At 41.3% G+C, this 27,306-nt stretch overlaps 1 protein-coding gene and 1 long non-coding RNA gene across 2 annotated transcripts; both read right to left on the reverse strand.

Annotated features, from left to right (window-relative positions):
* Positions 1-6,861: 6,861 nt before the first annotated feature.
* On the reverse strand, positions 6,862-27,304 carry KLF9 (KLF transcription factor 9). Its single transcript, XM_032798178.2, has 2 exons — positions 26,201-27,304; positions 6,862-7,752 (listed from the first exon to the last, which is right to left on the reverse strand). Exons 1-2 carry the CDS (start codon positions 26,700-26,702, stop codon positions 7,523-7,525), a joined length of 732 nt encoding a protein of 243 aa, XP_032654069.1. The 5' UTR covers positions 26,703-27,304; the 3' UTR covers positions 6,862-7,522.
* On the reverse strand, positions 15,605-18,105 carry LOC142046996 (uncharacterized). Its single transcript, XR_012656139.1, has 2 exons — positions 17,664-18,105; positions 15,605-16,225 (listed from the first exon to the last, which is right to left on the reverse strand). It is a non-coding gene; the product is annotated as an uncharacterized LOC142046996 (long non-coding RNA).
* Positions 27,305-27,306: the final 2 nt, after the last annotated feature.

Below are 27,306 nucleotides of genomic sequence, written 5' to 3' on the forward strand. Positions count from 1 at the left end.
GGTAAGAATTTAGTCTTGGGTCTTGTTAACCAGCTGCAGATATTTAACCAAGATCCTTTCATTAGCGTATTTTGTGATTCCTGCATTTTGTCTTTCAGCATAAATAAAAATAAATGAAAGAAACAAAAGGTTTTTTCCCTCCATGGAAAAATTGAACTTTCTTACTGAACTGGCCTTTATTCAGAGCCAGTTCAGAGTTTACTTTGAAGACTAAACGAAGTGTTCTGGCTAGTGCTCCCAGATATTCTTCTTATCTAGCAGTTAGTCCAGTCTCTGTTTAAATGGTTCATGCAATGAGGCTTCCATTACTCTCTGGAGAAAATATTCCACGATCTAGTAGAAGTCATTGTCAGGAAGTTTTTTCCTGAAATTAAGGCCTTGTCTACACTAGGAGGGTTTTGCCTATATAGTTACACTGTCAAAACCAGGGTGTGTCTACACTATGGGGATTATAGCAGCACAGTTATGGCACTGTAGCTATGCCATCATAACCCCACAGTGTAGAGGCAGACTAGAGCAATGGAAGGGGTTGTTCCATCACTGTAGGATCACCGCCTCTCCCAGCTGCATCTACACTAGAGGTTAAGACGGCATAGCCTGATTTTTCACACCCCTGACTGATGTAGCTATGTCAGCCTAAATGTTAAGTGTAGATCAGACCTCAGTATAACAGTGTTGTAGTGTAAGCACAGTAATATTGGTGTAACTGCATCTACCCCAGGGCTTTTACCAGCATAGCTATGTTGGTAAAAATCACACCCCCTAACCAATGTAACTATGCCAGTAAAACTTTTAAATGTAGATCAGGCCTGAACTTCATCCCTTGACTCCTTGTACCACCTAAATAATCCTTATTCTTTCTTGTGTTAACATTATTTAAATATTAATAAGTAATGATAACATCCCTTATTTAGTCTATGTATTTTAAAATCTTTTATTTCCCCTCTTATAGCAATCCCTCCAGCTTGCTGGTCCCGTAAGCTATTCCTTTCTGAACTCCTTCCCATTTTTCAGTATGTTTATCTTATCAAGGGAAAGATTAAGTGATGTCATCTACCGTCACAATGGAAATGTGGAAACAGACCCCTGAGCTCAGGTCTTGGTAGGTAAGTAAAGGATACAATAATCAATTATTTCTAATTTTTATTTTCTAATTTTAAATTTGCAAATGAAGAGCAATATCCTGCCTTGACTTTACACTCTGTAAGGGAGCAGTGAGTAGAAATCACTGCCAAGTGTGGCCCTTCATCTGTTCAATGTGTCTATTTTAGAAGGTTTTTCAGGATACTTTTTAAAGATACCACACAGAGGAAAATATAAATGCCAACTTATCCTTCAAGGTTTGTGGCAAGTCAGGTTATTTGCTTGTTACAATGCCCCCCTCCTTATTGTTAAAGAGGGAGTCCCAAATTGTTAGAAAAGGTCTACTCTCTCCAAAATTTAAGTTTAAAAAAAGTCTGCTTTGTTACTCTTTTATTCTGCGCAATTTCTATTTCAAACCAAACCAAACCAAACCACTCCTTTGGTTCTTTTTATATAATGGAGTCAGGGACAATAAGCCTTTTTAAAACAAAGATTATTTGTCACTCTCTGCCCATAGTCTTACTGTTCATAGAAGTCCTGCTATGCGGCTATAACCCATACTGATTCATTGTGGGCTCTCTGTCCTACCCTAGCAGCTGAACCATATATAGGTTTCTTACTCTGTATAGTTTTTGAACTAATAGACCTGGGTCCTGTAATTCAGGCAGTAAAGGGTCATGGTTTTAGATGCAGGTTTGATCCCTGTTCCAGACGACCTCCCCAGGATTATCATGTTACACAAACAGTGATGCAATCACTTTTCAAAAATTAATCAATTTACACACAGATTATGATGATCCAATTCATTTCTCTTTGGGAACAGTTCAGTGCCAGGTTGGTGCCTCTAGAAACAATTAGTAAAGCGCATTGCTTGAGAGCCCCTTAATTTAGGGCCAAATTCTCCCCTCTGTGGGTGAAACCTACAGAAAGAGCAAGGAACTGCAGCCCTGAACCGTTTAAAAAATAATGAATCTGGCCTCCTAAATCATGAAACTGGCTTAAAAATCAATCTTATATAATAAATACTGAGGGGGTTTTTTGTCTTTGGTTTGTTAAGCCTTTGATGTTCATGTTCAAGCTTCTCTCTGCAACCTTGAGAGCTAGAAGACTTACTTTTTAGGTCCTCCCCACCCCCCAACGAAAGGTGAGTTTTTCTGATAATCACATGACTCTAGAAGCTGGGCCTTTAAGAAACCACCAAGTAATACCATATAGTTACAGAAATGTAGGGCTGGAATGGACCTTGAGAGGTCATCTAGTCCAGCAACTTGCATTGAGGCAGGACCAAGCAAACCTAGACCATCATGGACAGGGCCGGCTTTAGGAAGTGCGGGGCCCAATTCGAACAATTTCAACGGGGCCTCGGCAGGGATGACTAAAACAAAACAAAACAAAACGTGGGGCTTGTATTCACTGGGTGGTGCTCAGAGTCTTCGGTGGCACTGAAGACACAGAGTGAGCAAAGTACCTGCCGTCAAAGTGCCACCGAAGACCCAGAGTGCTGCTGCGTGAGTAAAAATTAAAAAGGCACCTTTAGCCAAGGAAAGGATTCTCGCGGGGCCCTCTTAGGCGTGGGGCCCGGTTCGGGGGAATTGGTGGAATAGGCCTAAAGCCGGCCCTGATCATGGATAGGTGTTTGTCCAACCTGTACTTAAAAACCTCCGGTGAGGGGATTCTACGACTTCCTTTGGAAGTCTATTCTAGTACTTAACTATCCTTTAGAAGTATAAGTTTTTCCTAATATCTAACCTAAATCTCCCTTGCCCATTACTTGTCCTATCTTAAATGGACATGGAAAACCAATTGATCACCACCCTCTTTATAAGAGCCCTTAACACATTTTTAGTCTTTTCTCAAGACTAAACATGCTCAGGTTTTTAACCTATCCTCATAGGTCAGGTTGTCTAAACCTTTTATCAGTTTTGTTGCTCTGGACTCTCTCCATGTCTTTCTTAAAGTGGTACAGCCAGAACTGAACACAATACTCCAGCCCAGCCTCACCAGTGCTGAGTACAGTGGGACAATTATGTTGTGTGTCTTACATATGACGTTTCTATTAATGCACCGGAGTATTAGCTTTTTCAGCAACCGCATCACATTTTTGACTAATGTGCAATTTGTGATCCCCCAGAATCCCCAAATCCTTTTCAGGAGTATTACTGCCTAGCCAGTTATTCCCTATTTTGTAATTGTGCATTTGATTTTTTTCTTTGATTGTAGCACTTTGTCATCTTGTTGATTTTCAGACCAATTCTCCAAATTGTCGAGGTCATTTTGAACCCTTATTCTGTCCTCCAAAGTGCCAGCAACCCCTCCCAGCTTGGTGTCATCCACATATTTAATAAGTATACTCTCCACTCCATTATCCAAGTCAATAATGAAAATATTGAGTAGTACCAGACCCAGGACAGACCCTTGCAGCATCCAATTACATACATCCTCCCAGTTTAGCAGCAAACCGTTGACAGTTACTCTTTGAGTAAGGTCTTTGAAATTCACTATAAAATCATAAGAACTCCAACACTGACTGAGTTTCAATGTGCATCTAGGAGCAGGGATCCACCATCCTTCCCTCTCTGTATGGAACGAACAAGGGGTTTTACTTCTTAAACTAGAGAATGTCTCCAGAACCACACAGATCTCAGGATATCAGCAAAAGCCCAGTGCCTTGGGTATCTAACTGGTGAGGAGGAGAGAATGCCATGAATAGTGGCTGCTCCGCAGTTGCATTTCTTCTGGCATCTATCCTCTAAACATCTGTGGAGCCCTCACACCATAGAGCTATAGCAGAGAAGCTTCTCACACTGAAGAGTTGGTATTCTTTCTCTTCAGCAGATTATACTGTAATTAAGCTCCCGTCTGTTTGTATTAGTGGAGGGGAGAATTTGGCCATGAAAAAGTAGAGAAATAAGACCCAATCTCCTTAGTCACTACCAAAGGTTGAAATTTTTAAAACTAACACAGGGATTTAGCCACACCACTCTTAGTAGTTTAATTGGGAGGTGTGTGCTTAAATGGCTGAGTCAGCTTTGAAAACTCAGTGTCTTCAGAGAGCAGAACACATAGATGTTTTTCATCTGCAGTAGTGGAAGTTTTTTCAGTCACCCAAATTGACTTTCTGCAGTCACAGTCTGATTAAAATCATCCATAACAACAAGATAATTTTTTTTATTCCTTTCTTTATTTGGACAATTTATATACATATGTACAAAAACACCTATGCCTACTTTTTTTTACAAGTTCATGTGATTTACAAAACAGGACAGCGAAATAACTTATAAAGGATACGAATACTGTACAAAAATAAAACTGATTAAATTGTTGTAAAGGTTGGTATTTTACAATGTACAGATCATTAATCTGTAATAAAACAGCATTTTGAAGAACATGTCCGGTCTGGTGTGTACTGAACAAAGTCCATCTGCAAACTGAAAGTAGAATTGTTTATGTATGTCATCAAAAATTGTTCACAAAAGTAGTATGTTGTATAAGCTATACCTTTAAAGCCTTGGCTTCTCTATGCAATAGTGAAGGGCTTTCTTAACTGAGGAGAGGAGCTGTCCTAACTTCAGCACTATTAAGTATTTCCCGAATAGTATGACAAGTACATATAGTATTAGAGAACCTGATTTTTCTTTCTTTTCCAACACCTGCAACAGTCTCTCTTACAGAAATTCAGTTTAAAATACAAAGGACTATCCTGCAATTTGTTTTGTATGTTATATCCATTGTCTGCTTTCACTCAAAAAAAAAAAAAAACAAAAAAAAACACACACACCAAAAATTTACTCAACGTATTTTGTTAGTGGTTAATGAATCATGTTAATCCCATCTGGACTGGACTGAGATACAGTATGTATAAAAGCAAATTAGAATGTTGGTTTCTGTTTGGGAATTTTTATAGACAGGATCTTCTGACAAATATAGACATGAGTTTATACATTCCATTTTTGTACCTGTGAGAGTACCTTACATTTTTTTTATAACATGTAAAACAGTTTAGTGACATTTGTTTTAAAGAACATTCTGCCCCAAATGTTTGAGCTTGGTGCCTATAGTTCGACACCTATATCCATATTTAAGCTGCTACTGGTAGTTAAATGGCCTGGGTTTTTTTGTTTTTTGATTTTTTTAAGAGGTGCTGATTACCCACAGCTCCCAACATAGTCAATAGTAGGGAAGGACACTCAGCATCTCACATGATCAGTCCCTAATTTGCTAAGTACTGCACTTGTCCCACATAATGGCAACAGTACACATAGAACAGCTGCTGGATTATAGAATTGACTCTAAACTCTGTTCTTAAGGTTTGGTTTTTTTAATAGAGAAGGGGAGGACGAGTCTAAAAATATTACTTTGAGTTGCTGGGCTACCACATGGTCCTGACCCCAAGGCAGCAGTTACAGTACTGGTAAGCAGAATACATTTTTTATACTGGGTCAATAGATATAGCCAGGCCTATCTATTTTATTAGGAAGAACAAATGTCCCTACAACTTATTTTGGACACCAGAAATTAATGCTTGTTTCTTAAAATAACTGTTTCAAAAAGCTGAAACGGAGGTAGAAAGTGTGCTTGGTTTCCTGATGTCTTCACTGAAGAAAACGCCTCCCTTTTTATTCCACAGACTGCTCAATATCCCTAATGCCTTAAAAGCAGTTCTCTTCACATAGACAGAATTTCTAATGAACTACACAAGTAAAAATGCTATAGACAAACTGCTCTCTCAAGCTGGAAGCCAGGTATAACTGTAGAAGAAAATATTCTACTTCTGAGTCTATTTTTGTTTATTTCTAGGAAGCAAGCTTTTTTTCCAAGTGAAACAACAAGAAGATAACTGTAGCTGCAGGTGTACTAACAATATTTTATATACAAAGTTTTACAAGAGGACCCAAATAACATCCCAGTGTAACACCACTGACTTCAATGTAGTTAATTCAGAGATGAATTTGGCCCTGAATGTCTGTAATAGGGCTGCACCTCACCTTCCTTCTTTTGAAGGAGGGGTAAAAACAAGACCAGAAGAATGCTTCTGGAAAGAAAAGTGTGTAAACATAATTCTCCACCATACAAGTGGATAAAGAGGGAAAAATCCTTAATACATTTTTCTTAAAGTTCATGCTTTTAACTTAACAAAGATGAAAACTCAGATAATGTAAATGATCTTCAGTTTTCCTTCAATGATGTCATAACTTTTAAATAAATGTAATATTGCCATTATAATAAAATATATTGTATATGACACGCAAGTACTATACAAGGTATCTAGGAGCGAGGCTCATGTCATAAGGAATAATATGACATGCCTTCTTCATTGTAGTTCTAATTATCTCATGATTCCCCCCTCAACTCTATATAACACCTATGAAAAGATAAAGGAGACTTACCTATTTGCATTAACAGAGTGCTCTTAAGGAAAGATCTAGTCTCTCCATAGCGCACACAACTCCCACTGGAATTTATAGGAGTTGGACAAGTGTATGAAGAGAATAAATCTTTAAGGCAAGTGTATGAAGAGAATTATTTTTTAAAAAAGCAGCAGTTTCTAAAGATGGTAGTTGCTGTTGTGCATCCATTCAAATAAAACAGAATAAAGCACTGTTAGTGGCATTTATATAGTACAGTACGGCATATACTGTCAAATGAAACTATAGGAACAATTCAGAGAAGCGTATTTCTCCTTTCATACTCCTGCCACATTATTTAGGCTGACTTATTTTTTTTTTCTGGTTACTGAATAATAGAGCTAAATACACATGATGTCAGAAAAAGTCAGAGTTTTGCCTTTTTTTTTTTGCTTAAAGTATCCGCTTAAGTTGTACACAATTTTATTGGGAAAAACATTCAAAAGTATAGTTCATACAAAGAAAAATTAGACCCAGTTTTCTTTAGTATAAATTCAACTTACTTTTGTATATCAATCAGGTATTATTAGTAATATGTAATATATTAACAGTCTTCAAATGATGGATCATTCTGAGATGGAAGTGAACCCACTTCTAAAATGTGCGCTATGGAGTTTTACTTGAATTATTTAAGTGATTTGGAAAGTGGTTTTCCTTAACAAATTTTAAATACAAGCAGCATTACATTGTTCAACAAAACATGTTTATGACACAGCAATCACAAAGACATTGGAATCACTATTGTGGAGTCACAGGTCAGACCACCCAGTCAGACATATATACACCAGTGTTGATTCTTTAAGTTACAAAAGAAATTAATCATCTGCTCTGATCCCCATCTTTGCCCCCAACCTCACTCAGCAGTCACTCATTTAAGACTGTTATCAGCACGGGGGACAAAATATTTATTTTAAATTTCAGCTACATGTGCTTTAAAAATGCAAGTAGGGAATATTAACTGTACAGTGGCAGATTTCTTGTGCTGATCAGTTATGCCTTTACCAATGTCTTTTCCCCCCAGTGTAGTCCATCATTCAAAATGAGGTGGAGCTTGACTTTTTTGATCTCTTAATCATGCTTGGATGAAACTCAGTGTGGCGACGGGCATGCTTTGTCAGGTGATCGCTCCTCATGAACCGCTTCTCACAGAGAGGGCACCTAAACTGCTTTTCACCAGTGTGGGTTCTGTAGTGTCGAGTCAGCTCATCTGACCGAGAGAACTTTTTAAGGCAATCGGGCCATGTGCACGGGAATGGTCGCTCACCTGTAGGAAAGTAATGACAAAACCAGAAAGTTTAGAAGGAAAAACAGGAATCTAGAAGGTGACAGCAGAGCAATACCAAACAATATCACAAAGCTTACACAAATCAATAAACATATACATGTATTGCTTAATGACAGTTAAGGTGAGGTATTCCATTCACACCTGAAAAGCAGGGGAATCAGAGGCGCTGACTCTGTGGGTACTCCGGGGCTGTAGCACCCACGGGGAAAAAAATAGTGGGGGTTCAGCACCCACCATCAGCCCTGCCAATCAGCTCCTCCCCTTCCCCCCCCCAGTGCCTCCCACCTGCTTGTGATCAGCTGTTCAGTGGTGTGCAAGAGGTGCTGGGGTGCAGGAAGAGAAGTGGGAGTGGGGCATGCTCAGGAGAGGGGGTGGGAAGGGGCGGAGCAGGGGCAGGAAGAGAGCGGCCACTCCCTGGGAAATCACAAAGTCGGCACCAATGGGGAATAACAAGCTAAGGGGGAAAGTTTCCTGCATTTCTTACCACTTTCACACAGCCTATAATGCTATAACAACACCCTGCAATGCTCCATATGGTTTCATGTCTCCCTCCAACAGATACCAAAAACCAGTATATACCCTGACTTTATCAAACTCCAGTGCAAAATCCCAAGTGGCCTCTGAAGCTGTTGTATAAGCACATCTGACTGCCATACATTCCATACAAGTTGAGAAGTTTTTGTGCCTTAACACTGCTGAGGTGACTCTTAAGGCTTTGCATTAGAGTACAAGTTTGATGAAAGTGGGGGTACATATTGCTTGTGGGTATCTGGTGGAGTGGGAAATGAAACCTTGTGGAGCACTGCAGTGTGTCATTGACAGCACTGCAGGCCATGTGAAAGTGGCAAGAAATGCAGGAGACTTCCCTTACCTTGTTATTTCCACACTTTTCAGGTTGTCAGTTGGTGGGGTGTGTCCTGAAGCAACCTCATCTGTCACCAAATGAAGCCTTTGTGTGTTATTCCTAGTGTTTTATACAGGTTTCATGTAGTTCAGTGAATTGGTCCCCAAGGAAGAGATGCCAATGGTTGAAATGCAAAATATCTGTATTTTGAGGTCATGTTATAATTTACATATTCTAATAGTACAGATTATAGTAAATTTATAAATGTGTTATGGGATATCTTCTCTTTGTGTAAATTAAATAAACCAGTTATATTTAAAAAGAAAACCTGAAAGACAGACTGTCACATGCCACCAGACTATCCCCTCACACAGGTTAACAGCAAGATTTGAACCCTTAACCCTCAAACCAGATCTCTACTGCTAGACCTACAGGAGTATTTGCTACCCTCAGTTAGGTCAATCACAAGAGGACCTGACACACACTTTCATAAGGGATTATTAAACTGTTTACCAGACAACAGTAGCATACTGGAGATCAGGAATCCTGGGGTCTATTGTTGCATCTTGAAAAGAGAGTCTAGGAGTTAGATAGCCAGCCAAAGCACATTCAATCAGAAAGGCTGTGTGGCAAAGGGATGCTAATTGAGCCTGCCATGGTTAATCCTGGCTTCTACTTCTGACTGTACCTGCAGTGGCCTTCCGCAATGTTTCTGTTAACATATTTTGTAAAATGAAGTGCCAGCTCATATTTGCCTTCTAGAATTGGGGTTCAAGGACTTGACTGATAATCAGGGTGGTGAGATTCATGGGAATATAAATTCAATAGAAGTGACATCTGAATTTATGATACCCTCTTTTCCAGCTCAGGGAGCTTCCCCCTAGGTTAGAGGAATATTGGGTAGGGATGGCTTGCGTTCTCTCTTTCACCCACCCACAAGTGACCATGTTACAGCATCACTGCTCATTACAGTTTAATGTAATCCATTTCTTTTCAGTTATGGAGAAAAGTTTAAAATTACGATGCTGATGAAGGACACGTATGTATAAGTGATACTGTATTAATCATTGCATGAACAGCAATGTGTGCTGCAAAGCACAGATCCTAGGGCCCTTTAGTTTTCTTTCAAAGGTTGTTGGAAAACAGGTGAGACAATCTAGTGTAAAACTTCAGAAAAGGGGATAATTTTAAGCTGATTATTCTCTGTAATAACCCAATTTTAATCAAACTGCCATTAAAAATATAAATAGTATTAATCTTCATAGTCTATGTTTTGGACTTTTGCCATCTTAATGGGATTTATACTAAACAATGGTTTTAAACTTAAACTTAAGACTCATTTTTTAAACTATGGAGTCAAGATCAACAACTCCATAATACTACCTTTCATACTTTGGCTTATCTAAAGCACTGTACAATGATGCTAAATACTTGAGATGAAATCCTGGTGAAGTCAATGAGCGTTTAACCATTGCCTACAGTGGGGTCAGCATTTCAACTTAGATGCACAGTGACTATGTAAGCAAACAAAGTGCCAATTTGTTTCCACCACTAGTTCATAAACAGCTGTTCAGAACAGCGCTTAAGCATATGCTTAACTTTATTCCTATAATGCTTAAGCGCTGTCCTGAACAGGGTTGCTTTTTTGAATCAGGACCTAAAATCTGTTGGTTTTCTAAATTGAGATGGAGAGTCCTGATTAGAACGCTAGTGTTGTGGGACCTTTAATTTTCACCAAGACAGCTGCCAGTGGGGTATCGGCCAGTGTATTTGTATAGGACAACTTATAGGCATGCAGATCCTGTGGTAATGAGTGCAGTATAAAGAGCTCTATAGAACAGAATAACTAGAACTTGATTTGTGTGAGCTGTATCCATGAACTTGGGTTGACTTTCTCTTTCCTTTCTGAAGCATGTCAACAAACACCCCTCAAAAATGCAATGATTATTTTTGAATACACATACACACACTCTTCTGGTACTCCTATTTCACTAAGCAAAGTCATCTGGAGTTCTGAGAAAAGAAGCCAAAGGAGAACCCAGCCCCCAACACTGTTCCAAATAGAGAAAAACAAAGCTGGTCAATCTCTTGGTTGGCTGCTTCAAGTCAATTCAATTCAACTTTCTATGCTAAAAAGTTACTGTCCCTTTATTGTCAGATCCAGCAGTATGGACTGATGTGCATCTGGGTGTAAGGAGCAAAACCCATTACCTTAACCCAAAATGCATTGCTGAACACTTTCAAAAACAAAGATGTCAAGAATGGGCAATGACCATTAGAGGTGGCCTAGGCACCCAGATGCTGCATTCACAGATATCAAAATCCCTAAAATTAATCAGTGAAGATGGCATGAGAGGAAAGAAGTTAGAGCTGAAGGAATAGCTAGAGGAAGAAAGAGAACCAGGAGAGGAAAGTATCACAAAGGCCCATCGAGGATAAGATGTAAAGGAGAGGATTACTGACAAAGTCAAAAGCAAAGAATTCAGGGAGAATGATGATGGGAGTAGATTCTCTGAGATCTGGCCAGAAAATGGTGGCTTTAGACCAGGGATACTCAAACTTCATTGTACTGCAACCTCCTTCTGACAACAAAAATTACGACACGACCCCAGGAGGGGGCGGAGTGAAGCCTGAGCCCACCAAAGCTCTGGCCTGGGCAGAGGGGCCAAAGCCGAAGCTATAAGTCTATAAGGTGCCACAGGATTCTCTGCTGCCCCAGGAAGGGGACCTGTAATTTGAGCCCTGCCACCTGGGGCTTTGGCCCAAAATGGTGGGGCCTACGCTTCATCCCTGGGTCTCAGCAAGACCCTGTTAAAATGGGGTTGTGACCCACTTTGAGGTTCCAACCCACAGTTTGAGAACTGCTGCTTTAGATCTTAGTGTCTCTCTGTCATATGTAGATGTCAGAGCTCGATGTCCAGGCTCTGTAAGCAGAGGATAGCCTCTGTGTCAATGGAGGCTAGACATTGTAAACTGCCCTTCTGAGGTCTGGTTGGGTATGCTTCCACAACATGAGTTACTATCTGCAATGCTGTCCCTCAGGCCGAGTGTAGGGAAGAAACTAGGCCAAATTGTTGCATAGTTGTGGCAACTCTGAACAAGCCAGAGAGGAGTCTGTTGAGGTTGGTCCAAGATGTATAATCATACAGACAAGGAGGAAGGTGGAGTGATGCACTCCTGAATTTACATACTGTGTTTGGAAGCATCAGTAGGTTCTCTTTCCTATCTATGATGTAGTTTTCAGCACCCTGGTGACGCTGATCTTCTGTGCGTGTAGCGCTCCTGTCCAAAAGTGTGTGAGTTGCCTTGGCAAAGAGGTGTTGATAGATTAGCAGGGTTGTAAAATCCCCAGTTCACAGGAGTGGGACTCCTCCTCTGAAGATGAGCAGACATTTGAGTTGGCACTGTGTGTTGTTTCCGATCTGAGAATGGGGCATCAGCCAACCAGAGATGTAATAGGCTAGTTTTGTCAGACGTAATAGTCTTTCATTGAAAGAGCTATGTGTGCTAGCATATACAGACTGAAGGTTGGTGAATAATTCAAGCAGTCACTAATAATATGAATGACAAATTCTTCATGTCAACAAGCTGAATGTGGCAACTGCTCCCCCAGAACATGGAGCACTATTCAGCTACAACAAACAGCAGGGTCAATACAGATGTAGAAAGGATCAAAGAGTCTTCTCCCCAGGAGCCTCCTGACAGTTTTTGTATCAAGGCAGTATGGAAAGAGATCTTCATTTTCAGGAGTTTCAGGTGCGGCCAATATGTCCAGCTACGCCCAAGTATTTGATAACTGGCTGGAATTTCAGTAGCCATCCTGGGACACAGATGGAGAAGAACTGATTGGCAAGACAACTGTTTAAATGGAAAGTGGTTGCTGTTGTCCTGGTTTCACTGAGAATTCATCTACCCTGCTGGAATACATGGTCAAAATGGCCATGTGCTGGCTGAGCTTCTCTTCAACCCTGTGGAAGTCATTTCTGGGGCCCTCAATACAGATGTAATCAGCATATACGTACTTCTTGGCCTGTGTTTCAGGAAGGTCATATGTGTATACAGTGAACAAAAGAGGAGCCAAAACTGACCCTTTTTGGAAAGTCATTGTGTTGACATGTAGGGTGAATGATTTTCTCCCCAACTGGCAGGATGAAGCTTTGGTTATTGATCATTTCTTGAATGAACTGCACCATTGGCCTACAAGGAATAATTTGCAGCAGCTTGCCAGTCAGCCCAATGTGCCACATGGTGTCGTAGTCTGCTGTCAGATTCATAAGGACTACGCCAACTTCCTTTCCTGACTCAAATGTGTTTTCTGTGTCTCAGTATCTGGTCTTGGGTGCATCTTGACTCCATCCTGAATGTGAGGCAGCTGAGGGAACCTTGACTACCTTACTTATTCATATTAGGATTAGTTTCTCCAACAGCTTGTAAGTAACGCACAGCAGAGAATTTAGTCAGCAACTCTCTGGGTCTGTCAATGGCTCTCCTGGCTTGGGTACAGCTATAGTTTTTGTTCTGCACCTGGGTACAATGATTCAAAAATTAAAATAGTCAGCATTTGGAAATTTGCCTAAAGTGAGAAAGAAACACTTGGATGTAATCTAGACCAGGAGCCTGGTCAGGATGCAGTTGATCTATAACCAGGTCAAGCTCTTGATTGGTAAAAGAAGCCATCAGGTTCATGTCCACATTCAGAGCCTTCCGATCACCATTTTAACTGCACAGCTGAATGCTCTGCCTCAATTGGAAGTCTTGTCATTGGCCACAAGCTTGGATGTGATGGAGTTTGCTGTGACTGGGTATTCTCTCTTGCCCAGATTAGAATCTCTGCTCAGTCTCTTACTAGTTTTCTAGGCTTTGTGACTGGAATGCATGACTTTAGTGAAAGTGGTAAAAGCAGAGTCTAATGGATGAAAACAGTCACTCAGATAGTATATTATGAAATTTAGTCTTTTAGCTACAGAGCGTGCCTTGAGACCTGTCAGACTTTTCTGCCCCAGACTGAAAAGGATATGTTAGGACTCTAGGACTCTTATGTTGTCCATGAGGTGGGACATGACTCTCTGAAACTATCTTGATTTAGAATTACCCCAGAAAAAGCCTGGCCATTGGTCAAGGAAGACGGATAAAAGGAGTAGCAAAAGTAGTGAGTCACTCTAGAGCACTAGTAAAGAGGGGGGAAAGCCACTTGTTTGAATAATTCTAACCCTTAGAGCTCTGACTATGGTTTTCCAGGTTTCTCTGTTTCCCACTCTACCTTTCCAAGTGCAGTTGAAAGCCTTTTTAAACAACTACTGCCCTGAAAGGAGACATTAATTTTATAGGTCTGTTGTGCATGCACACACAGGCCATGGTTCAGAATGGGGTTGTTGGGAGTTCATAGTGTAGAACAGGGTTTCTCAACCTTTTTCTTTTTGAGCCTTCCTCTCCCCCCCCCCCCCCGCCATACTATAAAAACTCCACGGCCCACCTGTGCCACAACAACTGGTTTTCTGTTTATAAAAGCCAGGGCCAGCATTAGAGGGTAGCAAGCAGTGCAATTGCCTTGGGCCCCATGCCACAGGGTCCCCTACAAAGCTAAGTTGCTCAGGCTTTGGCTTCAGTCCCATGTAGCAGGGCTTCAGCTTTCTGCCCTGGGCACCAGTGAGTCTAACACTGGCCCTGCTTGGGGGCCTCAGGGGGGTCCACCCTGGGGGGGTTCCAGACCCCTGGTTGAGAACCACTGGTGTAGAGTGTCCATATTAGCCATCCTGTTTTGGGTTTAGGTCTACCTCAGATCCTTGTACAGCACTCTCCTCAAGGGTTTCAGTTGTACTGCCCTCTCAATGCCTATCTCACACCTTCTGGCACAAAGTCCTGAAGCATTGGCTTGGAGGACATTTGGAAATGCATTCTGGGACTCCAAGAGAATTGTGGGAGAAGAGGTCAAAATCCCATCACTCTTTGGGAAGCTCAGCAATAACCAGCACATGAACTTAAAATGGAAGAGAGGCTGAAATGTCAGAGCTCACTCTTTGCTCACCAGAAACTTTTCTGCTGGAGCTTCTAAAATAAAATCACCAAGTACTGCAGGAGAGGCAGTATGTGGTATCCCTGCATTACCTGCGTATACCAAAAATGCCCTAACCACCAGTTGATAGTCAGTGTCTCTTCCCTATCCAGGGGAAGCAATTTTCAAATTTCAGGTATATTCTGATGCAGAATGGGAACATTTTTGAAGTCTCAAAAAATTTTGTGGGACAGAAGAGTAATTTCCACACAGGTCTGATGCAGAAGTTAGGATAAGCTTAGTGCAAGATACAAGAAAAATGTTAAAGCTTTGAACGCTTGAAGAGAAGCTAGAGGTAGGAGAAAGGGGACCATTCTCTTTTCTAGGCTTTCAGTGATTTTGTGAGCCTGCAAATCCACCGCTCCCCTTGGCCATGGAGTCATACTCAAAGCCCAGACAAATGGTGATTAAATACCTGATTTGACAGTGACTGTGCTAGTGGAGTGTGCATTTAAACAAGGTGGAGTGCTTGCTGATGTGCAGCGATAGTGGAATCAGCAACAGTGGACATCATATTTGCCTGCTGCATTCTGCACAACATTTGTGAAAGCAACAGTGAAGTGTTTTAAGAGTCTGTTGAATGAGGAACTTGCAACAATTTATGCACAGGCAAACAAGCAGTGCTACCGAATCTGTAACACTTGTTAATGTTGGCTGTACTAGGCACGTGAACCAAGTGAATCAAAGATGCTTTGTACACATTTTGCCAAGGTAGCGTAAAGAGGGTGTGGTGATAATGTTCATTCTGCCTGTTCAAGCCTGAAGGGTTAACATGTGCTGCCCTTAAATATCTTTGTTTCCTTTGTTGATGGTGGGTTTCACTTTACGTATGCACATATCAGTTTGAGTCTGGGTAAAGGATATTATGGCATAATGAAGTGGTGATGTAATGAAGGTAAATTAAAAGTATATTTTATGGATTCTTAACACTGAAATAAATTATGCAAATTTACTTTATTTAAAACCACAAACATTCAGGCCAGCTCCAATAAGTAACCAGAGAAAAATAACCCAAGCACACAAAAATTTGGTTTACGGGGCTATAGGGCCTCAAAGTGTATGTCCCGCATACTCGTTCTTTGTCCTGTTCACCACCAGAGTGCCAGGAGACCACAGCAGAGGGAGCAGACAGGGATAAGCCAGTCCAGTATGGGCTGCAGTTCTGTACCATAGCATCATGCTGAGGTGGTTGTACAATGCAAACAGATGCTGGGAGAATAGTGCTAGCTGCCTTTGCTTCTCCATGTATTCTCTGAAGTTTTCTATGGGCCTCTTGATCCAGCAGCATCACTTCACTATCTTGCCACATACATTCCATCATTGGTTTTCTGTCCTCTTGCCTAAATTGGTCTTGTCTTTCAAAAAAAGACCCGCTTTTTCCTCCTTGAATCTAAACATTGTATCAGAGTCCCTTTACATGCCCCTCTGTGAGTCATTTCCATTTCCTTCCAGTGAGATGGCCAAGTGTTCAACCATTTGTGATTCCTGATGCCTCTGCCGTCCCATTCTGTGATGTGCCAGCATTTCCACACTGGGCCTGGGTGCAGTCAGGCCCTCTGAAATCAGAAATAAGAAGAATGTTAATAGGCTAATTAATGACATTCCAAGGTTGTCTGTACCAAGGAATGCAATAAAAGTAACTGCTTCTGGTTCCTTTCTCACTCCAATGCCTTCTTACAGCAAGATACTCTGTTCTTGCAATTTAAGATGATAAGGATATAAACTAACATTCTCTCCCTAATTTAAAACCAATTTTTAACCAGCGGGAATGAAAACAATGTGTGCAGGAGTGGGGCTTGGTGGTTGCAGTTCAATGGGATTAAAAAATTGCTTAATCCAGGCAAACAAGAGACAGGGAAAATCTTTGTGCTGAGGATTCCAGAACGGGAAAGAACGGCTCGGTTTGAACAAGTTAGGAGCAAAGTTGATAATCCTACACTTGGGTTGTTCTCATGGCTAAATATAGGATATGTTCTGGGACTGAAAAGGTGTAGTGAATTTCTGTGGGTGTAAAGGGAAATTAGTATTACCCCTAATTTGATTGCTCAGATTGAGCATTGATTTTTACAAAAGACTTTCAGTGATTACTCACAGTGGACTGTGGAAAAATATGGCTAAAATACATTGTTATCTCTTCTAGATTTCTGCCCTGCATTGTTGGCTGACCACAGTGAAGTCTGACATAGTCATTATTCCACACCCTCACTGATGGTTAATATAGAGCAGCTTGTTATTGAGTAATGCTTTTGCCTGCATCTCATATGTTTAAATAAAAAGGCAGAATGAACTATAATTACAGCTTGAAGAGTGGATAGCTAAACAGATGCCTTTGTCTGATACATCAAGCTGACTGAGGGGAAGGGTAGCTCAGTGGTTTGAGCACTGGCCTGCTTAAACCCGGGCTTGTGAGTTCAATCCTTGAGGGGGGCCATTTAGCGAATTGGGGTAAAAATCTGTCTGGGGATTGGTCCTGCTTTGAGCAAGGGGTTGGACTAAATGACCTTCTGAGGTCCCTTCCAACCTTAATCTTCTATGGCGGGATCATGCTGCCCAGTATGTAATTTCTTGTAATAATACTCTTGCTTTTACATTTAGTATATGTCAGGGTTTGTTTGACTCTTGGAACAGGTTTTCCTTGCTTAACCTCCATTTTGAGCCTGGCCCTGTAACATGTTTCAGGCATGCAGTAAACTGCAGCTGGCTGAGACATCTGGCCTTACTTGGGACACCTGGCTATGTAGCCAAATGTGGAGAATTATGATGGGGCTTGTCCATCCTGACAGAATCTGAGGGAGCTAAACCGGGGAGGATGGGTAAAGAAACCTGTCGCTTATGATATAGTGGCAGAGCCAGGGAGAATGGGGTCTTCTACTGTGGGTGGTTACAAGATCACATGGTGCTAGGAGTATGGTGTTTGAAAGAACTCAAGAACATGTTCCCACAGCCTCCAAGCATGCAAAACCAATCCTGATTGCTGAAAAAAATCCAATGTACCTTGCGTGCTCCTTTGCTTCCTACGTCCACCCCAAACCTGTTTGGCTGCTGTAGCCAGATCTTGAGCTTCTCCAAAGAGGTCTTGGAATCCTGGTATCGTCTCAGGCACCTCCTGGTCCTGGCCCACTTCCCTTGTCATGGACTGGGCTATGATGAATATTTTTCTTTCCTCTTCTCCTGAGAGCCCAGGTGCTAGGTGTCACAGTGCCAGCCAAAGTACCTCAGGCTCTGTAGATGGATGAGTGCCAAAAATACTGTCCAATTCATTGGGGAAAAAAGGCAGGTTTTCCTCCTTACCCAGACTGGCTGGAGTTATCTCAGGCCCTTTTAGTTTTCTCCTGGTAGCGTCTTTCCCCCAAGTGGGTGATTCCCTGCCACGCACTATATTTGCATCACTCAGTCATAATCCAAAGTTTTCATAATTAGAGTTCAACTGCAATTGAATCTCTCAAGCACCTGGGTATCTTCCTCTGGCCAGCTGGCAGCATTCCTGCACAATAGCTTTTTCCTTCTGAAATATGTTCCAAAACTGGCTTGCTCAAACACATGACTGCAAATCTATGGGTGCTGGCAAAAAAACCAGTACACAATGAGATCGAAAGTACTATACATGTAGGCAAGAGACTTCCAGAAAACTTGATCCTGAACCAACAAGGTAGAAGAAATAGCCCAAACAAACCCCCTACGTAGTGGCTAGTGCTCTGTGAGACAGTGATGGGAGGACAATTTACACCATAGAGATTATTGCACCAGCACTTTGTATCTACAGTGGCACTGTACCAATGGAGCCTCACAGTGATGTGGGCAACACAGCAGCTAGCCTTGCTTAGAGCAAGTACAACCCACAATGTGGTATGTTCCCGTGCCCCATAGATAGTAATTTTGTGGACAGACACATTACAGGTGTGCTGGGAGATTTAAATGGCAGTTAACTTATCAAATTGCTCAGGTATGGATAAGATCCATTGCAACAACATACACATATCCACCAAACTTAATCTCAGTGTTACTATGATTCCTTCAATACATCTTTGACTGCACCAATTAACATTTGTTGCCCCTATGTTCAGAAGCAAAAAAAAAAAGTTTTCATTATTATCTATGAATTCCCTAGTTGAATAATTATTCATCATGTAAAGTGTACTAGACCATTCTACAGGACAACCTGAGACTCTATATGTCTTAGGCATTTATAGGGTGCAAGTCGTTATAATTAGCATCAGTTCTCAAGCCACATAAAAAAAAAAAAATCCTGAATGCACCTTTTGCTGCATAGGCACTGACCACACATAGTGCAAAGTGAAGAATGAAAGCAATAACCACTATCATTGGTTTACTTTACAATTATCAGCAGTACTGGAACGCCATTCTGGCTCCCCCAAAAAAGTGCAGGCAAGGCATTCCAGAGCATTCTGGCATAAGAGTGCTTGGCTGGCATCTAAACACAGGATTAAGACAATCATAAAACGATTTGAAATGGGCTCTGTTCGTTCTATCCTAGGATTTGACCGTTTAAACTTAACTTGGTTTTCCCAATCCTTTCCTCTCTTTCAGGTTTGGCAGCTCTGTCAGTTTATGAATGTGAGGATGGTGCTGTATTGCAGTTAGGTGAACTGAAGGTGAATGTACTCACCCACAGTGATCCTAATGGATACACACACAAACGGACAAAATCAGGTTAGGAAGAAATATACCAAATGTTCGCCAGTACCAAGACACAACAAGGTGCAATAACTCATTGTGTCAGCTCTTCCAATATGTCCGCTGGCAACAGGAGTTACATTCTTGGTGTGAAAGGATAAAGTAAAGCAGCTGAGATAAGGCTACTCTGTTGCTCTCTGATTCCCTTCTAAATGTGCTTTTCCTTGCTTTGACTGGGTAGTGTGATCACTAATACTTTTTGGTAGTTTTCCAGATGTGAAATTTAACAAATACTTAATTTTCTTAAACAAAAACAAAAACAAAAAACAAATACAAAAAAGCATCAGAAAAAGCATATTGAAAATATGAGTGATTGATTTTTTGCCTAACTTGCTCAACCTTCTAGCCTTTCAAGCAATGTAATCAAATATTACAAACAAATAATTTTCTCCTGGATAGAGAATCTGTCCATTCAGTCTGGTAACAATATGAGTTTTCACAAATCCCTAATAAAAATGTGTGAAACCATTATTCTCAAGATGCCCTTTGAGCACTGCTATCTGATCTTCAGCCATATTATAAATGCACTACCTGTGTAATGTGTACTGAATAAGAAGCTTAAAATGTTAGATTTCAGATTTTCCATTTGAAACTCAAAAGCACCAAGAAAATGCTCCAAACTTTGTCCATTAAAATACACATCTGTACTTTCTGACAAACTAGGGATAGTTCAGAAAATAAATGGGAAAGTAATGCAGTCAGGAGCAGCCTAAACTGATAAGGGGCCTGGATTCACAATGCAGTTTGTGTTGCAACATCAATCAGTTGTGTCTCTGTTGTGACAGAAATGCTGCTCCCTGCCTTCCCCGAGACAGTAGAACTCAGATCTGTGGCTCCAGGTCTCCGCTCACAACCTATCACGGAATATCATCAAGGGCAAAATGTCAAAGGAGGAATTTAAGGGCATAGCTGCTGTTATATTGTTACAAAACTCTAGCACTGTTGGACTGGTTCTGACTCTCATATTGACATGGGTTGCTCTAACGTCCTATTAAGGAGGCAGAGAATGTATATACTTCATGCACTTTATAGCACTCTCAAGAAGATCTGTATCTTCCAAGCACTTATAATACAGGTAAATCCTTGTTCATTATGAATATTTGATATACACAAGGATTTACAGCCAAATCTTAGGAGCAAGTGTATCTGCTGCATGGAGCACTCAGGCCTCTGGTCTGCCTGGGTTCCCTAACTGAGTAGGCTTCTACTAATCCTGTAACAGCTCACAGAATTGGCCTCCTGGTACATATGTTGCTGCCCATTTCCTCTCTTGCCATATGGGAGGAAACCAACATCACCAATTGCCATTTGTCCAATTACTGGCTTTCTTTCACCCTCCTTATTTACATCCTCCTTTCATCTTCCATATTTTTTTATTAAAAACTTTTAAAAGCCTATAAACCCTAGCTCTACCCTCATTCAAAATATAAATTGGCAACAGAGACTATTTTCAAGTTAATGCCCTGTACTACTCTAAATCAGCCATCCACCCACTTCTACCTGGCCTCTCCACTGCACCATGACTTCAGTCTCAACTGCCTGTCTATCTGCAACTGCATCGCCTATGTTTCTGTACCTTCTATGCTATTCCCTATGCATGGAACAGCCTTACAGAGTTCATTTGGAAGACCCTGATCATTGCCACATTCAAGTGTCTCCTAAAGACCCACCTCTATCATGATGCTTATGGGAAAGCTGCCACTGATAACATCAACTCTGAGAAGTAGTTTGGATATAATTGTACATGTCCTATTTTCATTATTTGTATACACATTCTAAAAATAATTGTATATGTATTGCATCTTTCCCCTATCCTCAAGACAAAGAGAGACAGTCTTTAAATTGTGAGGTCCTTGGGGAATATGGCCAGGCCCTCTCTTCTATTGGAAAGTTCCAAGCACTTCATAGGTGCTACCAGAAATAATTCATAATAGTAAATCTTGCTCTTAATAATGTTTCAGTTTAAAACCCAAGACATCACTAAAATTAAATATTAATTTTCAAGCTAGTTTTGAGCATGAGTCAGGCCACAGGCAACCAATCATCAGATGGTTACTTCTGGTCTCTGCAAGAGGGGCTGGTTTTGAACTACCAGTTAAGAAGATAAAAGAAATCTCTGATCATGCACTCTTTTCTTGTAACTTAGTTTGGTATTTCATCCCTCATCTTCTATCAACATACACGAGTGGTCACTAAACTTTTTGAACTTGCTTAGTTGGTATAAATGGATGAAATGGGATATTAATAAAAGACAGACTACAGGTACAATGAGTAGACATTCTGAAATCATTTTTCAAGATAGAGAGAATAAGATAAACATGAAAAATGTAAGACAGCAGTAACTATTGATGGGCATCTACTTTAACTAAGTGCTAAAGGCTGCAAAGGCAGTGAGAAATCAAATCTCTGCCCTGGAAAACAAGTTCATATTAAGAAATACCATGTTGATTTTAAAGGTTCATGAAACCATGGAGATGAATGGGTTTTTTGGGGGGAATGAATGAATGAAGGAATCACTGAAGATGGATAGTTATCTCTACAATGTGTAGTTATATATGTCCCTCGCCAATCCAATCAAGAAATACCTCACTGTGGCTACGGAATGTATCCCTCTTGGAATGACTTTAAATCTGGCATGTGTATTTTACACTCATGCTGAATTCAAGAATCCTATTTGCCCAGGGTACTTGATCTCCCTTAGGGACTTATCTGTTTTGTCCCCCTTCCAAAGACGGGACTGGAGTAATCCTTGATTTATAGGTACAGATTTTGGATGCACTGTGAAGGCTACACCAGCTTTTTCTGTTCTCCTATTCATGAAGTAACTCTCCTGATGAGGAGTATCATTGACTATTCCATCAGCCAAAGTTAACTCTGCTCATACTGGAAAGCACAGAGAGTTTATTACTAAAGAATACAGCTGAATATTTGTGGTGTTATTTAATCACTGAAAACTGCAGTACACCATTATTAGCATTAACCTTTACTAGGTTCCCATGGGTATCCACTTCATACATGGCCTAGGTAAACCCTATTCCACTTTAAAACTTTCTTGTTATAACAATATTGGTGATAGGAAATTGGAAGCAACGTGTAGTATGTTAATCTGCATGTCAACACCAAGAATGCTATTCCAGCTGATGTCTACTTCAGAATAGGATGCATACCTGGGCTCTGGGAACAAACTGGAAATGATATTGTAATTTTCTTTGTCTTTTGCAAGCCAGAAATTTGCAAATCTTCACCTATATTTAGCTATGATGGTTCTGAGTAAATATTGGACCTGAAATGTCAGGGCAGACACCACACAGGCCTTAGGGTAAGTTAAAAGACAGAGTTAAAAAAACAAACAAACAAACCCTAGTTTTGTGACAAATGTCTTTTCCTTCTTCTCAAGTTTCTGTCTGTATCTGTGGGCTGGAAGTGGGCAAATGGAATATTTTTTCCTCCCACAAACTTCACTTGTTGAGGTTTAGCCATTTCCTTTCATAAAGCTGCTCTTAGTGTGTAACTATTACAGTAGTGCCCTGTGGTGTATTTTCCTGTGATGAAAATTTCTTCTTTTTCCACCACCACTATTATAGAAAGCTCAGAAAAGAACACAGTAATCTACAACAGAGATGCTATGATTGGACAGTAAACTTCCAACTTCTAGTGATGCTGATTTCCTTTGAGACTCTACTTTTACACTTACACACAACTCTTATTTACAGCAACTTTTAAACAGCCCCATGCACAAGCATTGTGTCTCCTATTGCAATTTACATGTGTGGTAATGGTTTTATTCAGACACTTGAATTAAAAGGACTTGTATGACAATTTGAAGGGGAAAAAAGCCTACAATTACCATGTTTACAGTTTTTGTGGAGAGCCTGTGGACATCTGAATTACTATAGCAGTTTTTTGGGGGTGGGGTATTACTGCTATGTTAACATTTTGCCATACCACCTCACCCGCTAAACTGCTTGAGCTAGCTTGTGTATATTAGTATATCCAGTCTTATGAATTTAGTCCTGGTGAAAAACCCCATTGTGCCACTACTGGAGATTGATATCCTCTATGGAATAGGAATAGCATGGACAATGCAATAGTCTCCTTGGTGCCCTGTTAGTGTGACCCATACCCCCAGGCTAAATAGGCCACCTGGAGGGGGTCAAAAGTTAGGTTAAGGGTAACATTTTTAAAAGTGCCAAAGTGACTTAGGAGCATATATCCCACTGGAAGTCATGGGATTTAGGCCCAGATCTTAAAGGTATTTAGCTATTGCTCCACTCAGCATTTGAATACCTGAACCCTAAGCAGCCACTCAGGCTCCCTATACAATACATGGGGAGAGTTAGGCACCTAAGGAAGAGATTTTCAGAAGCCAGTCAGCCGCCCAGGGAGTTGTCTAGGCTAGCCAGGAGTGAAATGCTGAGGGGAGGGGTGGGCCTTAGGCACCTAAGTGGCTGACCTGTTGCATGTGGCCTAGAGATAGGTGCCTCTCGCCACCCAGGATCCTCAGCCATGAGCCCTCTCCTGGAGTTAGGCACCTAAGCCAGACCAGCCACTTAGATAGGCCATGTCCTACCAATCAAAATAGTGTCTCTCTCCCCTGTTCTCGCTTGATACTTTTCTCTCACACATTCTACGTTTCCCTGTGCCCCCATGTGTCTTTTGTATGGGCACTCTGTTGTCCTTCCACCTACTGGTGACCTGCCTTCAGCTGTGGGGTCTAACAAGTATCAGGTCTTAAGAGCTGTTCAGAGCATGCCTACCAAATCAGGCCCACTAGTGAGATAGGCATCCCTTCCATCTAAACTCACTTTGGGGCTTTGGCTTGAGCTGGATCTCTGAGCAGCTCATTAACTGTGGGGTAGCTTTGCAAATGCTGACCACTGGAAACTAAGGCAGCTAGGAGACTTAGGCATCTCTGGAGTTAAGTGGCAGCTCAGTGGCAACTCTGTAACTGTCAGTGGTGCCTAAATGGTGGACTTAAGCACCTAGATACCTTTAAGGATTTGGGCTGTAAGTCATTTACATGCTTTTGAAATTTCCCTCTAATGTCCATTCAGCCTTAGTCTCTTCACTGATTTTGCCAACAACGTTGCAAGTTTGTCATGATGGAGTTTATGTTGTGTGTGTGAGAGATAGAAAGGGAGAGTGATGTGGAAATCCATTCATTAGAAACTAGACTGAGACTACCAATTCATTTCACATAGGCCACCAAACAGCCATAATATGATGGTAATTTACTTTTGGCCACTACTGACCTATACTGCATCAGAACACTGATGTAAAAATTAATAGCACTGTAACCCTGTATTACTAGTATTTTGAGCCATCCAGCCCCCTCGTGGGAGCAGACTAAAATGATGCTGAACAGGTGCTATGAAAACACAAATTGTAAAGCTGATGGAATGCGTTTAGCTTTGAAAGTTAAAAACAGTGGTTGAGAATTACCCAACTTCTGATCTTTCAAAGCAGCTGCCCTTCTAGTTAAGTGTGTATCGCACTCATGTGCTTGTATTTGAAAAATATACGCCATATTCCACTGAAGTCAATGGAAATATGCCCATTTACATCTGCAGAGAATTTTCCCTCTGTTCTTGCTATGTTTATGGGCGGGGTGGGGGAGCATTTCCTTAAAAACATTTGCTCATTAAAAATATGCTCAATGCCTTCCCAAAGAGAGTCTGCTAAAAGCAGTGTTATAATATAAATGGTTATAATGAAGGTGGCTGCCATATAATTTAGGACCCAGTGTGCTGTAGCCTTATACCAGCAAGTCTGATTTCTTATCAATCCATCATCTTTCTAAATTAGAATATTAACCACCTAACAACTTTCCTTCAGTGTGCTGATTAATCACAAATATATTTGCCTTGTCAAGGATGGTTACATTTCTAAAGGCGAAGTTCTCACTGCCTTTCTCCTTGTCTATTTTTCAGATCTTAGTTCATTAATTACTAGACCTTTCACATTCCGATTCATGTAGGAGTTAAACTTTACATGTTTCCTTATGAGAATTCATAAAATTCGTCATCAATCCACGACCTCAGAAACTGGCCACGCCCTTAACCTCACAGCAGAGCTCATGGGGACAAGTCCTAACACACAGGATGAATAAAATGAAACTCTGAAATCTGACTGGGTAATTAGCTAGTCAGAGGCTAACTCATCACCCCCTATTTTGTCAACATTCTATGCTGTACTAAGCAGTGTTATTTTAAAACTCTATGAAGACTCCTGGCCAAAAATAAAGCCAGCTTGGCAAGCACAAAAAACAAGCATAAGGCTAAAAGAACACTGAACAGTCCCTAAAAGGCTCTACTGCATACAGGCCGTGCAGCTTCCATGCAATTTTTGGTTAATTCTTGCTACTCTCATAGAAGCAGATTATACCATTTTTAGACTGAACAGCTCCTCTACTGGCCTGATCTTCCCAGTGTAAACCTCAGTGTTACAGATGCAGGGAAGAGAAAAATATCTCAGTAACATGACAAACTAGTAGAAGACCCTTGGCTCTCTACCCTAAACATTCCATATAATTTCAGTAACATACTGTGCTTTCATAGACTGAATGTAGCCAGAAAGCCATCGCATTCATAGCTAATAACAACAAGGATGAGACACAAAAATGGAGGATGGGAGGAAAACAGGTTAAATAGTTAAATAATTTCTAAGGAGTTCAAACCAGGACAACCAACGTCCTTAACGTTATTTGTCTATATTTGCAGCATTTAAGAACAAGGATAACGTTCATGACTTAAAATCAGTGTTGCATAACCAATGTCGCCCTGCAACACTGAGTTAATCCCAACAGCCCCCTCTGCAATTGAGAGACCACAGCTAACCTGTATGCACTCTGTAATGGGCTTTAAGATGGGAGGATTTTCCATAGACTTTGCCACATCCACTGTATGGACACTTGTGTCTCTTTTCAGTGGCTAGTTTCCCCTTTGCAGGCACTCCACTGTGGAGGAGAGAGAGAGAGCTGGGCACACTGCCAGAATCCTGTCTTTCCACTGGGCTGTGGGAAAGACTCGACCCAGATTCAGTGGTCACGTCGCTGTCTGATCCTACATCCTCATCTGGACTTTCTACACTGTCACTGCAGATGGAAGGGGTTGGGAGGGGTCTGTACTTGTTCAGGTCCAACAAGCTTTTAGCAATTGTGACCAATGTGCAATAATCCTTCCAGGCATCCCTGGGGTCATTTAGGTCCTTGGTCACTTCTTCATCAGGCATTTTCAGTAGCTCTGCATCCTGAGCCCCCTGTTCCTGTACCACAGAGCGATTGGAAATGGAAACCAGACACTGAGCAGCAACAAAATCCATGTAGGCAACTGCTGACATTTTGCAGACGAGTAACCACCAAAGAAGAGAACCAAAATCCAGGCACCGAAACTTCTCTGTCGTACCCCCCGGGGTTTTTAATCAGCGCACTGGTGCCTTCAGCCTGCAAGATCAGCAGCGAGGGGGTGGGGCGGTGTGCGTTAGTATCCAAGCAAGGAGTCGAACTCAGCCACTGATCTTTATATAACAATCCATGACTCCAAAGGCAGCATCCACAATCTGCTGCTACACTGGAGCTTCTTGCACGCCTAGACCCCTTACTCGTGATCACCAGAAACTCCAGATTTCAATTCACTCCGAATGACAAGCACATTGACGGGCTATAATAAGGATCTCTTGGAAATACTGTCACTAGTAGTAATTTCAAGTAATCCAACGTTTTAAAAGGACCCAAGGTGGTGTGTTTCCCCCTTCCCCCCAAAAAAATAATAATCGCAGGAGGAGCTCTGGAAATGCACCCAGCCGCTTTGCCTTCGTTAGAATTCCCTGCACATTCACCCACTCATCAAGACGCTCTGTTGAAACAGCAAAGCTCCAGGTCTACAAGACACTTGCCCCCCTGCCCGCCCACTGCCTGATTCACTCCCCCCTCGCCTGCCGCTCC

The sequence above is a fragment of the Chelonoidis abingdonii genome, chromosome 6 (assembly GCF_003597395.2).
Source record: "Chelonoidis abingdonii isolate Lonesome George chromosome 6, CheloAbing_2.0, whole genome shotgun sequence".
NCBI lineage: Eukaryota > Metazoa > Chordata > Testudines > Testudinidae > Chelonoidis > Chelonoidis abingdonii.